The sequence below is a fragment of the Arvicanthis niloticus genome, chromosome 2 (assembly GCF_011762505.2).
Source record: "Arvicanthis niloticus isolate mArvNil1 chromosome 2, mArvNil1.pat.X, whole genome shotgun sequence".
Lineage (NCBI taxonomy): Eukaryota > Metazoa > Chordata > Mammalia > Rodentia > Muridae > Arvicanthis > Arvicanthis niloticus.
In genome coordinates, this window is record NC_047659.1 from 85,266,072 (window position 1) to 85,281,340 (window position 15,269).

Consider the following 15,269-nt stretch of genomic DNA (forward strand, 5'->3'; position numbering starts at 1 on the left):
ACTTTCCCAGTTCTGTAGATTGAGCCCTTGTCAAACGCCAGTTGATTGTGCGTGCATTTGTGCTGCACTCACTATTTTGTTCCATTTGCTTATGTCCATCCTTATTCCAACATCACAGTTGTGTTTTCTATGACTGTGAAATATATTTTGATAACAGGAGGGGGTGGTCTCTCCAGCCTTTTATTCTTTCTCAAGGTCGATTTGTTCCTTCATGGTCCTTGGTGATTTTATAAGTTTTACATTATTTTCTTCTATTTGTATACAATGCCAATGACATTTTCAATGCAGTGGAGTTACGCTGGATTTGTAGATTGTAGTAGGCAATATGGACAATTTAACAATGTTAAGTATTTCAGTCTTTGGACACATGATGTCTCACCATTTGTGAGCATCTTTTTATTTTCTTAGACTAGTGTATTACAATTTTTAGTATGTGAGTTTTTCACATTCTTAGTTAAATTAATTTCTATGAATTTTTGGTGTATTTTAAGTGACACCTTTCCTCCATTTTTTTCAGCTATCTCATTGTTAAAAATCTAAAATAATCACTGAGTTGTGTGTTGTGTTAATACTGCAAGACTGAAGTGGTAGCTGTAATGGTAAAGCACTCACTGTGCAGACATAAGGACCAGCATTTGATCCTCCGGACCGATATTGAACAACAAAACATCAAAGCCCCACAGGGTGATGTATGCATGTAATCCCACTGCTGGGGAGATAGAGAGAGGTAGATGGATTCCAGCCAGCCTAGCTAGCCTAATCTGAAAGTTTCAGGCCACATGAGAGACGTTGTGTCAAAACCCCAAAATGGACAGCACTAAAACTTTATTGGATTTTGTATTTCTTTTTGTGGAAATCTTCTGTTTATTTTTCTTGCCTAATTGCTATGGTGACAACCTCCAGCAGTATAAAAGATAGAGACGGAGATAGTGAGATTCCTTTCCCTTTTCTGGTCTCACTGTTTCTCACCTCTAAATGTGTAGCTAGCTCTGGGTTCTTTATATGGGGCCTTTGTTACAACTGGGTGCTATCTTCCTATTCTTACTTTGTCCAGAAATTTTAACCATAAGAGAATGCTAAACTTTGGCAGATGCCTTTTTTACACACACTGAGTTAGTATATGATTTTTATACGTATCCTTTCTAATATACTGTCCCACATGTTGGGCCATCCATATATCACAAGAATAACTGCAATTAACTATCACACTATAATTAAATTATTTAATTCTGTTTTCTAATATTTTAGTGAAGTCATTTTAATATATCTTTGTCAGGGTAATGCTGGTCTTATGTAATGAATTTGGAAGTATTCCTTCCTCTTTGTTTTTGTTTTGTTTTGTTTTGTCTTTTGGAAGAAGAGAATTGGTATTAACTCTTCGTTAAATTTCTTGAACTCTGTAAAATCAGTCAGTAAAACCATCTGGTCCTGGATTTTTCTCAGGTGAGTGTGTAATTTTTAATTTAAACTCTACATCAGTCCAAGGACTATTCAGATTTTTTATTAATTCCCAACTTAGCCTCGGTGGACTGAATGTTTTGAGGAATTTAATCATGTTTTCAAATTATTCAGTTTGTTTGTGTCTAACGTTTCCTAGTAGTCGCTTATATTCTTTCTGATTTTGTGTGCCGAAGAGTTTGCTGATTTTACCCACCTTTACACAACACCAGCTCAGCTTAAGAACTCTCTTTGCCCCTGTTAAACAAAAAGTATGTGTATGATGGGTCTTGAAGTGACTTGCTCTTTTGACCTGAAAGGATGTATGTACTATGTAGACCTGCCTGGTTTTCAAACTCACTGTCTAGACCAGGTTGGCCTTGAAATCACAGAGAGCTGCCTGCCTCTGCCTCCTGAGTGCTGAAATTAGAGTTGTCATATTTGAGTTCATGTTCTTCCTCCTCTCCATTCCCTACCTGTATCCTCCTTCCTCCCTCATGTTTTGTCTTCTAACTGATTACATCTACTTTTGAGCCCTTCTAATGAGGTTTATTTTAGCTCCTCGTTTTCCAACTTTACCATTTCAATTTGGCTATTCTTTCATAATTCTTCTTTTCTTTTTTTCTCTTCTCCTCTTTCCCCTTTCCTTCTTCTTCTCCTCCTCCTTGCCCTTCTCCTCCTTCTCCTCCTCCTCCTTCTTGTCTCTGTCTCTCTCTGTATCTGTCTCTCTGTGTCTCTGTCTCATCATTTCCATGTTCCCAATATATCACGTTTCTATTTTTTTCTCTATTTCTTTGAATTTTGTTTATCTGCTGAACATAAGCACAGTAATGAGTGCTTATAAACCCAGTAGCAAAATGGACAGAGGCTGGAGAAGGCTTGAACTCAGAAATGAGTCCCTTTACTGAGTCTCCCTTATGTCTTGCCTTTTTCTGGGGGACAGGGTTGTTCTGAGCCTGCAGAGTTCCTTGCTGAGCTCTACTCTCCTTTCAAGCCATATTTGGATGCCGCCTCCTGAGTGTCGATTTCCTGAGGACCTTGCCAGTTCCAGTCCACCTCCCCCAACACCCACATCTACAAAGGGGTGGGGAGTGGCAAATAAGCTTCAACTCAGTGTTTCTGAACACATTCATGCAACTATCCTGAACTATTCATGCAACCTCAGAACGGCCTTAGTCAATAATCAATAGTTGAACCTGCATTCTGTTCTTAGGGAAAAGTCACTTCTACTAAACATTCTTACAGTTTTTAAGGACTGGTGTGTTTTAGTAAGACCACATGAGTCTGGGACTTCTTAGGGAGGATAGCAGTGCCTTCTGTATTGAGCTGTCCTAAGAACTGTGGAACAACACAAATTAAACTTTTCGCTCAGGGTGCAACATTAGCACCTTACACTCACAGCTTCTGGGATTTGGCTGCTGTTGTCTGCTTCCCAGTGCCAAATGACAGTGTACATCCAGATGGGACCAATTCTCTGGAACTTGCATGGTCTCAAAGAACTAACTCTCCTTATATTTCTATTGAATGACAATGAGCACATTTAAAAATATTTCCAAGAAAACCCAAGTTTGTCTCCTCCAAGGCAGCTCCTGGGATTGCTGACTACTCTCTTCATCACAACTCTTTCCTCTGTGGAACTCAATCTTTCTCCTCATCTTTCCTCTACCTTGTCTTATCTGTTTTGCATAACTGCCCCTCTCTGTCATAACTACAGGAGCTCTACCTTATAGCTAGTCTTGGGAGATTGCTAGCAACCCAGTTGAAGGTCAGTCTCCTCTGTCTTTAATCACCTGGGTCCCAGGGGTCTCTACTGAAACCAAAAAAGGATCAAAAAGATCTGGGTGCAATGAGTGGATTCCTCTTTAAAAAAGAGAAATCTCCATTCTTTGTTTCTTCTTTGCTTTCTGGGGCAAGTGAATCCCTGGCTCCCTCCCTGCCCCCAGCCCCTGCTGAGAGACTTCACCAGTTAAAATTCAAGTGTACATACACAAAAAAGAAGAGGTTTAATTTATTGATTGGTTTTTTGGCAAAGGTTATATAGAATGTTATTAGGATAAAAATAAAATTCTAGTTACAGATTCATAAAACTTTAAGCCAAATTAGCTTTTATGAGACCATTAAATCCTGCTTCACCCTCATCCATAGCAAGGTAGTAGTTCCATCATAGCCTATATAATCCTTCGTTGTTTTTAAATGATTAAAGCATATTAAATATACAATGTAGATGATATTAAATATCTTGAGGAATGAGAAACCAATGGAATCTCTTTCGGTCCTTCAGCTCGGGCTTCCTGTTTAGAACTGTTCTGTTTGTATATGTCTGAACTAGCCACCCTTATCTGCTATTTGCTTGTATACGCACATCATAAGTCTCTCAAAATAACATTTAAAATCTTTCCTAATGTTGTTTCAGAAGTGTTGACCTTTAAGGAACATTCAATTTTAAAAAAATAAAAGCTCGACCTTGACTTGGTAACATCTCTTCACATATGATAAGACTGTGTTTTCCTCTGACCTGACAAAAGTCTCTAGCAACATATGATGGCCTGCTTCTTTTTTGCCCGACTCAGAGGCTATCATATAAAATAGAAAAAGAAAACATGTTTGACATCACAGTAACTGAAGGACTTTGAATTCCTAATTACATTAAATAACTATAACTTTTTGCTTATTCACATTCCACACGGTGGAAACTAGCCTTTCCTCCAGGTTTTTCACTTTGAAGAGTACAATTGCAAAGAAACACTCAGACTGACACGGTGTGTGGTTTTCCTCTTTCAGTGCCAAGCACAAATTGAACGCCGTAAGATTCATATTTGGTTTCTGGCATTATTTTAATAGGTAAGATGGAGATCGCAACTAATCTTGTCAAAGAACAGTTCTACTACAGTGTTGGAGAAAATGTGCACCGTGACATCACTGGCGCGTCCAAAATAAGCAACAGACAGGGCATCTTCAATAAACGATGGGGGACACGTATTTTTGATGATCTTGGTCAAAGCACAGCAAGGAAAGCAGACGTCCCCATCTTTGGCCAGTGATAGGCTTTTAGGGCACTTATGCTGCTGATGGTTTCAAAGAAGTTAATTTTGAGGCAATCCTATTGACATGAACCAAATCTAAATCCAACTTACATGAGAGAGTGTGGTTCAAGCTTCTAGAAGGTTACTGTGGCTGCCAAGCTTTTTTTTTTAAATTATTTTTATTATTATTATTATTTTAAATTTTTTAGCAATACTACATGTTTGTGGCAGAATTGAGACATGACGCGCAGTGTTTCTCAGCACTGAGTGTCATTTTTCCTCTGTGGTATGGTTCTTACTTTTTCAGTTTCCTCCTCTCTTATTTTTCTCTCTTCACTACCCTCCAAACTCTGCCTTTGCATTTGTGGGCCTAATCAAATGCATCCTGTGACTTATTGGCTATGAATATGGAAAACGCAAAGATTCAGGGAAGGAGCGCACAGTACAAATGAAACACACAAGCTGTGCTCCTGCAAATTCATTTAGTGTGGGATCATCAGTAGTGACTTTTAAACTTTCAAAATTAAACCCACTGTTTTTGGGAATTCAAGATAGCTTCTGCCTTACAATATGGTTCCTGGTTAGCTGTCCCATGGGAGTGGGCTAGACCAAAATAAAACGTTTCTTTACTTCCAATGGTTCTTTGACTGTTGTATCTTTGATGGGCAGTGAATGTCTGCCTTCCAAATGACATCACTTGCCTAATCACTCTGAGAGGAAAAGATAAAAAAAAGGATTTGGGGCATTTATAACTTAATGAGTATTGCTTAGCCAAACCAAAACTTACCAAGGCCCACCCACCTTTCTCTCTGGCCCTTACATAAATGCTAAGTAGACATTTGGTGAGCCAGGTGTATTCAAAGAACCATATCCATAGTAGGCATAGTGATCACAGTGCCACATAGATCCACTGGGGTAGGCAGCCTGTTAATATACCCTAGTGCCCTGGTTTCCTAACTGAGTTTCCCTTTGACCCTCTGAGAGCAAATGAAATAGAGGCAAACAAAGCCCTTACTTCTCCAGACACTACCTAGCCAGGTGCAATCAGCCGATATCTCTCCTCTTCTCTCCTCTCCTCTCCTCTCCTCTCCTCTCCTCTCCTCTCCTCTCCTCTCCTCTCCTCTCCTCTCCTCTCCTCTCCTCTCCTCTCCTCTCCTCTCCTCTCTTCTCCTCTTCTCTCCTCCCCTCTTTGATTCTCTCCTATAACAAACACCAAACAGAAAGGGCCCTAGACATGTCTTAGTCAAACATAGAAGATAGCTCTCTCATCTTACACTGTTCCTTATTGGCAGGTAGCCTCAACAAAAGCAGGATTTTATTGAAAGGTTCTGCATCTTTGAAGTGTTTTCCAGGAATGACAGAAAAGCAATGTTAATCCAGCAAAACTAAGCTTAGGAGATTTTGTCTTTTCTTACCCCAGTGAACAAGGTTGTCCTCCTAAGAGGCAAAGTAAAGCAGGAGGCCACATTTTTTTTTTCATTTGGTTCTTAAAACAGAAGTCGTCAATACTTCACCCTTAACTTTGGGTTACAGCTAGCGTCAGTAGGTCACAAAAGCTGGCACAGAGAATTGGGTTTTTTTGCTGATTATATTTCTCCTCTGTGTGTCTGGGTTCTTTTAAATATCAGGAAAGCCCCTTTACTAAAACAAGGCTCATATAGTTTGGGGAAACAACTTTTAGACTCTGGACATCTTGCTATTGAATTTCACTGGCCCAGACTGGTCCTTAGCCTCAGCGCTCCTGTGTCAATCCTCTGTCCTGTGTGCCTTCATCACATGTCTCCTCACATTCTGAAGGTTCTTCACAAGACAAACGACATTTACACCCGAGGTCAAGTGAATTAATTTAGGAACATGGGCTAAGACTGAGATGTCAGGGAAAGCAAAGAAAAGAATGGGTTGTGGGCGAGCACTGAACAGTTCCGAGTCTAATGCAGCCCTCAGAGTTACCTCCTCCGGTAGTATTCATTCTCAAGTGAAATCCTGGTGCCCAGGAGGCACATAGAACACAATGACAAAGCCAACGACAGCCCTGCCCCTGTGGGTGTTTGGGTCCAGTGGTGTGGGCATTTCCGACCATCTGAAGCAGAGTAACAGGAAGTGCCTTCTAGCAGAGGTTGTTTCCGTTGGTGTTTGGAAACACAGGCACCCATGCACACTCATGCGCATGCGCGTACACTATGCATAAGCAGCCTCCAGCCAGGAAGCAACTGCTGGTTCTTCTGGCCTCTAGGTTTAAGCCAAGTAGGAATCGGGTGGTTTGGGTGTGGCTCTCGGCATGGCTATGACAGGCTGAATGTGCCCCCTTTGACTTAATCCAAGTCGATGGATATGCAACGACACTGCTTCACGCGCGTGACCCTTTTCTTCTTGGTGGGTGGCTGTAGCTCAGGACAGTTGAGTGTGACCATCATGGTAGTGAACTTCTTGGGCTTGCAGAAGGAGCAAGACTGAAAGGAGCCTTCCTCCTTTCTGATGTGCCTGGGGATGTAGAAGGAGTTGCACTGGCCATAGCAGAAGCGGTTGATGATAGTGCGGCTGTTACAGCCCTCCTCGTGGATGGTCTGCTTCAGGGGCTGAGTTTTACACCAATCTCGCTTCAGGTACTTGCGCTCTGTCACATGCAGTGCCTCTTGGCTGGACTCAAGCACCTCCTCTCCAGGCATGGCGGTGCCCCGCCCCTGGCCCCTCCCCCGGGTCCTGGAGCCAGGTTGTGGTGGGGACTGGGTCTGCTCAGAGTCATTGTGCTGAGCCTTGTCAGGAGGTGGGATGGCTCCTTGGGACCCTTTCTTTTTCCCTTCAGCTGCTGGCAGTAGGGTCCCCAGGAGGAGAAGCAAAGCTCCCACAGTGTATGCGGTGCGATTCATTCTAGACAAGGAACAAAGAGAGGGGGAGACACAAACAATAAGAAAGTTATTTAATAAAAATTAATAATTGTATCTAACATCTACTGTGCTCATCATACACTTCAGTTGCACTGACTTCTAACAGTATCACTAGCAATTAGATACTATTATTCCCATTACTCTCTGAGCCATCAAACTGAGTAATTCGACACAGATCACACAGTGAATTTGCCAAGCTTTAAACTCAGTCAGGACCCGTCTCTTTTTTGAACCAGCTCCCATTAGAATTCCTCACTGGCTCCTGACACAATTGCATGTGACTTTTTTTTTTTTTTTTAATGCTCACTTAACTGTATTTATTCTTGAATTTGACAACATGAGACTTTTCACTGTTCCAGTATTGGAAAGAGACCAGGAAAACATTAAAAAAAAAAAAAAAAAAAAAAAAAAAAACTAGGAGGAGGGATGCTCAGAAGGCCAAGAGGATAAAGATGACTGGTATCATTCTTTCTGCCATGATATAACACCGTATGTGGGGGCAGGGCAGAATCCCTAGAGCTGGAGTTACAGGCAGTTGTATGCCTCCAATATGAGTGCTGGCAACTGAACTCAGGTCCTTGGGAAGAACAGAAAGTATTCTTAACTGGTGAGTCATCTCTCCAGACCCCACTTTTCAACTTTTTTATGTGGTAAAATATGTTACCATCTATGTGCCTATATGTCTGAGTAGAATTTTTTGTCTGATTAATTGACCAGGTAGGCCTTTAATTTCCTTGGCTTTAATTTTTAAGTTGGTGTACAAAATTAGTTTCATTATGGATTTTCATACATATTTGTCCTTGTACCTTGTAAACATTTGCCTCCCCCCTCCCCCGCTGCTTTACTGTGTCCTTTTCCCAAATACTCTTTCTGTTTTCATGTCACATGTGTATTGTGTGTATGTGGTTACTTCTAAAGAATATAAAAATAAATGGGTAAATTAAGGTAGAAAAATTGGCACAATGGAATAAGTACATGAATATTTCAATTTGTAAGGATAGCATTGATGGCAATGAATTGTGAGCAAATCTGAACCTTGATATGAATCATACATGGCAAGAGCATATAGCATGTAATAAATAAATAAATAAATAAAGTGAGTGTGGAGGGGATAGGAGAAGAAACATAGAGAGACAGGAACATGGGGTGAATAAAGCAAATCAGAGAAGAGGGGACTTTTCCGGAGGCAGGGTTGTTCAGAAAAAAGGGGAAAAGACAAGGGAAAGAGAGACAGCAGACTGTCAAGATTCTCCTGGGGCAGTCTCCCTGGACACAGTCATCTGGGAAACTGTTAATATGAAGACCCTAATTCAGTCAGCCTTCCCACCCAGCTTAAGGCCTGTAACACTTGCTGGCCTGGGGCACACCAAGAGTTATTAAAGCATTGAAGGATTGAGAACAATTTCAAATTCATAGTGTCTCTTCCAGGCATGGCAGTGCCCTGGGTTTTCCTCTGCCCCATGCTTATGGTTTGCGGTACAAAAACAGCTATGAAGCACCCATTTTCTCTAAGCTGAATACCAATACTGCATGTGGCAACCACTAAGTGCATATTAATATAACCTTATTTAATATAACATTTGTCTCCAAGGAACCAGACAAGTTGGTATCATTATCTAGACCAATTATCTTTAAGAGACAAAAGCAGCATAAGATGTATCTTCTTTAAAGGACAACTTCTGGCAAGTGAGGACCATTCAACCCTAAGGCTAGCATCAAACCAAGATAATTGAGTGTTTCATTAAAAATATTCTTAAATGTCATCATTTTTCCGACATTAACTTAATACTTTGGAGCAGGTTCAAGTTTGGAGCTGATAATGTGACATTCAACTCCTGTTCCAACTGTAGGTTCCTTTACTTGTGTCAGCTTATGTTACCACGCATCTGATCTTTAAACAAAACCATGCTGACCACTACAACAACAAAAACAAAAAAATAATGGCTTTGTTTTGTCTTATAAAACATCACTTATTAAAATAGGCCTGTTATAAAATAGTACAGATTTTCTCAGAGGCCAAGTAACTTAAGCCATGACCATTCCGTCTCCAAGGAGCTATAATGCAAATCTCAGACATTTTCACAAGTTTCTGGTGACCCCCAATTGAGGGCCAGAGTCTAAAATAAAAGGCCAAGCACTAAAATAAAATCCACTCACTGATATTTCAAAGGAATATGGCATAGGTGGCCCTAGATCTAGGTTGACAATCTCCCTCCACATCTACAAAAAAAAAAAAAAAAAAAAAAAAAAAAAAAAAAAAAAAAAAAAAAAAACCTCCAAGCCAGTTTACTCCTTTTGGGTCCAGAGCCTCAGTGTCCACAACCACAGAGGTCGACCTGGGGCTGACTGTGGATGTATGTTGACTGCATGTGACAGTGTATGTCATAGGGCCATAGTGTTCTATGGACATCCATTTACAAAGCTGTAATTAATTTTTCCAGGCCAGTTCGGGACTCCTTATTTATTGAACTTTTCTTTCCTGGCTTATTTACATCTGTTATTGAACCTTGTTATATCTACCCTGAGAATTGATGAAGGCTAATTCATCATCTGTTCCTTTGTTCCAGACACAGAGGAGGTATTCCTGAATATTTTTAAGTGATTACTATTATACCACATAAATTTGATACAGTTTCTGTTCTTTGCATTTTAAAGTACCATCACTGATGCTAAGGCTCCAGCTACACAAAGCGCTTCCGCCCCCTGACCCTCAGCAGTGTGGATTTCTTCCGGTCTAGACAGCTTTCTAACACTTGTCTTTTTTTTTTCTAGGGAATTTCTATTTGCTTTTAAGTTTTGTTATTGTTGTTTGTTTGTTTTTTAGGGTGTTTTTTTTGTTTTTTGTTTTTTTTTCATGCAGGATAGTATGAGTTTTATTTTAACCCAATTATAAAGCAATAAATTCATAATTAGTCGACTATGGTTTTGAGGTTTACTTTGAGAAAAAATTTCTGTTCCTATGCAAGAGTGAGTACCTTATAAGTCATAATAGTTTCCATTACAGCAGTCTGCTTTTTCACTAAAGAAAAGTAAGAATAAGTAAGTAAATAAGTAAATAAATAAAATATTAAAAAATTACTAGGTGTAAAAAAAGTATGAGTTTTTTTTTTCACTTGAAAATGCTTAACCTTTGCTAGTTTATTGTGAGAATGTCAAGTTCCTAAACTTTAGTGTTACAAAAAAAAAAAAGCCTTCCAAGAACATCAACGAACAGAAATCAACAGGTCAGTTCCTGGCTTGAGTAGAAAGGCCAGTGTGCTTCTGATGGTCTCCTTAAGGAAGAGTGAGGTGAACAGCACTGGAAGGCTGAAGCCAGGCTCTGCCGATCACTGTGTCCACTCATCCAAGCCCCCTACCAACTAGTGTTGATTATTCAACTGAGGAACTGGAGATTTTTCTTCTTGAAATTGCAACTCTGTTTTCACCAAATACTTAGAACTCTCTGTGTATCCCTGGGATGGAGTAAATAAAGAAGATGGTATTTCCTTGCAGATAATTTTTTCCACATCAACCCCTAGCAGTGTGCTACATGGCCCAAAATCAATCCAAATACTGGTCCAGATTTAGGTTCTCATGACTTCCCACTCACATCCAATCACTGCATTCGGACGCATCCCGAACTCAGAGTGCATCATGACATGTAGAGAGCATCTCCCTTGGTTCTCCTATATAGATACTATTGTTCTTCATCCCAAACTGCGACTTAACATCCCCTTAGTGCATTCCTGCTGTTGAGTGATGTGCTAATATTTAACGGTGAGCTGTCTCTGCAGCTTGTCTCTGTTGACAAACTTTACCCTCCTGTCTTTCTCATTTTGCCATTATGCTCCTCCAATCACTTGTCTCAAAGGACAGACCCTCAAAACAGATCTTCACTGCCTCCCATTTGTCCCCAATTCTCTTGGTGTTCAAGGATAAACACTTTCAAGCAAGGAAAGTCACAGTAACCATTTCTGCCCTGGTAACTTGTCAAAAAATTTCACAAAAGCACCAAGAATGGTCTTCAGAATCTGGAGGTTTGGAAACCCAAAAAGTATGTCTGACTTGTTTCCAATATTCTTGACGTATTTGGGGAATCTAGTGCCAGCTCCTTTCCACACACTTCTCATTGTGGCTCTCCCATTAGCCAAGCAACCTACTCATTCAGTGAGTTAGATGGAGTTTTGAATAAGAATTACAGTGAACTCCAGATGTCTGTACCTGAACCAGGGCATTGTTCCTGCTGAGCGACCTTCAGAAAGACAGGCAACAACAATGACATGAGCTCATTCTCCTGGCGCAAAACACAGTGGAATTCGCCGCACATGCTTTATAGATGGGCCAGATTTTAAAAGGATCCATTTCTTTCCCCCTTAAACCTTAATCTTTAGGGGGAGTGAAAGTTAATTTTAGTTAGATCTTTCACTTTTAGAAACACCCTTTAGAAATTAACTAGGGAATTCCTTAATAATAATAAAGGTTGGTTTATTTCTCAGACAAATTATACTAAGGAGATAAGAAAAACTAACGATTGGCACACATCATAAATTTTATGCCCTTAAGAATAATCTGCCCATTAAGGCTAAGTCAGGCTGGATCCAACACCACCTAAGGTGAGGAGGAGACACCTGGTGGTTAAAGATCTTCGTAGTTCCCTGGAAGATTTATTTTTTAGTGAAGTTAATAATTGTATACAATTATTTGAACCAACAGGAAATTAATTAAAAAGTATAAATATCAAATGCTCAACAAGCAGCACTACTGAGTGACAGCCAAGTTAGATGCTGCATTTTGTAACAGTTATGAATAAATGAGATTTGGGATTAAATTCAGAATCACCCTCTGGTCTCTCATGCCCAACACAGCCACTAGTAATAAAAGGTAGCTCTTGGTTTTTAGCTTTAACTGCATGAGACATTATGCTAAATACTGTCCAAGTTTTGTCATGATAAATTATAAGGTATATAATAATGTCTTCCTGTTACTAATCAGGAATCCATCCAAGGTCACATAGTTTATAAAGTGGATGGATAGCCAGGGTCTGAGCCCAGTCCCATCTAATTCTAACATGTCCTTAGTCACCATGCCAATGACATTCAGCACAGCATATTTAACAAGGAACATGTGGCTTTGCTTTTTAATGCGGTAAAATTTTGAAAAATATTGTAAATCTAATAATTATCTATTTTGTATCTTCATGTTTGCATGCAAAGGAAAAAGACTTCTCCTGTCACGAGAATTCCTGTTGTACTTTGCATTTCTAAGAACATATGTTAAAACTAAAGAAAATTCTTTGCAGATGTAAGACATGGGCTGGTAGCACTGGCCTGGTCAGTGCCTTTCAGTTAAATGCGCAGTCACCGCTCCTAACTGCCTCCCTCTTCTCTTCTTTACATAAAAGGCTTGACTTTTCCTATATATCTTTGCATTCTCAAACCTGCCCCAAAGCTTTGCCGCCAGCAAGCATTTCTTGGGGAGAAGTCTGGGGCCACGGGGGTTCTTTGTATTCTGTCACTTTGTAGACTGGACCATTGAGACTGAGGTCACCAACAGCATCAATTTATAAGGACAAGAGGTGGACATTGAAGGATGTAAGGACTTAACGTGTTTCTGTTCTTCTCTCCCTAAGCGATGGTGTGAAAACCACATTAGACAATTTGGATTTCTTACAGATTGTGGGTTAACAAAACATTTTACTCAAAGTGAACTTTGAAGGACATAGGAAAGCTGTGAAATTACAAAGTTTACAAAAGACTCTAATTCCTACAATGACCTGGGGGTTACACACACACACACACACACACACACACACACACACAGCCTTAAATAATTAGTAACTTCTTATAAATCCAATGGTGCAATGTGTCCAAGGAGAGTAATGAAAACACCTTTATCTGTAGACTTGGTTGGGGTGATGGTGAAGGAGGCTCTTGTTTTCTTAAGATCTTTTTCTTTGCTTTGCTTTGAAAAGTCTGTACTCCCAAGTGTCCTGTGCCTGTGCCGCCTGCCTTGTCCCAAAAAGAAAAAGGGGAGGGGGTGAGGAGAGGGCAGCCCTGGGGTGAAAGAAGACCCCTCACCCTGGGATGGGGTTATCTTAACCTCTTCTACGCTATTTATTTAACTTGTAAGAGCAGTCAGAAGGAAACCACTACTCTGGAGTCCCTGGGACAGCTTAAAGCCCTGGTGACCCATTGAACACAGTAGATTGTTTTAATCAGTTCGTATCCTGGCACCATCTCAGGGGAACATAAACAGTCGCGCGCACCACTCTGGTTTGCTCTTTCCACCAAGAGATCCAATTACCTACTGATGGTCGTCATTCTGCTCTCCAACAGTTAAGAGGAGATTTTAACCCCTCACTTCTAGGCTATATTTCTCCATCAAAGAGTAGGGATTTGGATTCTACTGAGGAGGGGGAAGACAGCTGCTGAGTTAGACCAGCGAGCCACCTTAGGCTATCAGGAAAGACCTCAGAGTAAAGGCTGGTCATCTCGCATCCTCACCACCCAGCCTCGCTGGTGGGTGGTTGCCAGAGACGGGCATAGGCAAACACTAAGCTGAAGCGCGCCAGAAGCCAGTCCAGAGCTAGGAGAAGTTGTTCTTCCCAAACTAGTTGTTCTGGAAATAAGTAGAACCAGGGAGATGACAGCTACATCGCCTTTCCCTTCACTCTAGACCTCTACCAGGAGCTAGAGGAGCCTCGCTGGAATGGGCTAGGCGGCCGGCGAGGAGCAGAGACGAAGCGCGCAGTAGAGCAGAGTCGCTAGCGAGGCGCAGCGAGGCGTTACGGGGGGCCTGTGGGGTACAGATCGGCCAGCATCTACGGAAGTGGGAAATAGCCAGTGGTGGCTGCCCGGCGCCTGCAGGTCTGCAGTATAGAGGATGAGAGTGTGGAACCCCCAAGTGGCTCAAAAAAGACAGCCACGCGCCGGCCGGAGCACAGCTAGCACAGGAGTGTGTGGCGCGTGCCGCGGGAGTACTGCGGGGCAGCAAAGCATTCAAGCTTAGAGGTACCCGACTCTTCACAGTTGTCGAGCCGCGCGGATTCTGTCTTACCAGCCTCAGTCATATCTGCCATACCCGCAAACGCACATTCCACCGGTTTCCAAGTCTTCAGCAGTTACCACTCACAGCCCTGGGACCGCCACTCCTACAAAAGTCCCAGTCCCAGCCCGTGCCCAACCCTCGAGGCTGTCTCTGGTTGCAACTTGCTGCGAGATCGGCTTCAGCTCACAGGGACGCGGGTCCGGGACTTCTACTCCGGCAACAGTGCGCTGTCCCGACAGGCGACCCCCGCGGGCTCTGTGCTTCAAGCACCTGGACGGTATTTGCAGGGCTCCGGCAAATGGAAACGGGATGCACTTTCTTGACACCCTCTCTCTACCTTTTCCCGGTGGACCCAGTGCCCCGAAGTCAACACATCTACCTCTGCAGCAGGAAGGACCAGGCTCGGTTCTACAAGGCGCACTCCAGGTCTTTGGTGTACCAAAGGACTGTGTCGCAACTGAGAAGGATTTAAGATGGTATAGACCCCTGGGGACTTCTTGGCTAGCCTGAGTTCCAACACACACACACACACACACACACACACACACACACAGAGTGCCACCGCGCTCACCTGTCACTTCCGTGGGTCCTCGGGTCCTTCGCTGTGGACGCGTGGCGCTGCGTGCGACCGCAGCCCGAGCCACTCGGGCTCGACGCGGGAGGAACACGAAGGAGAGTGCGGCTACCGCGGCGCTCTGGGTCTCCAGGTCTGCAAAGGGCGCACCGAGTGTCGGGCATCTCCGGGTCTCCGGTTTAAATGCCGCCGGCCAAGCGCCGGGGACCGCGTCTCTCCATTGGTCAGGCGCCGTCGCCGCCGCAGGACCCGCTATCCGCCCCCTTTCCCGGTAGTGCCCCCGCCCACTGCACCCCTCCTGCTTCCCTGCGGGGTCCCCTCTCC

General features: G+C 42.4%; 1 protein-coding gene across 1 annotated transcript; it reads right to left on the bottom strand.

Annotated features, from left to right (window-relative positions):
- Positions 1-3,417: 3,417 nt before the first annotated feature.
- Grem1 (gremlin 1, DAN family BMP antagonist) lies at positions 3,418-15,164 on the bottom strand. The gene is made up of 2 exons (XM_034493717.2): positions 14,943-15,164; positions 3,418-7,328 (listed from the first exon to the last, which is right to left on the bottom strand). The coding sequence occupies exons 1-2, from the start codon at positions 15,107-15,109 to the stop codon at positions 6,773-6,775; spliced, it is 723 nt and encodes a 240-aa protein (XP_034349608.1). The 5' UTR covers positions 15,110-15,164; the 3' UTR covers positions 3,418-6,772.
- Positions 15,165-15,269: the final 105 nt, after the last annotated feature.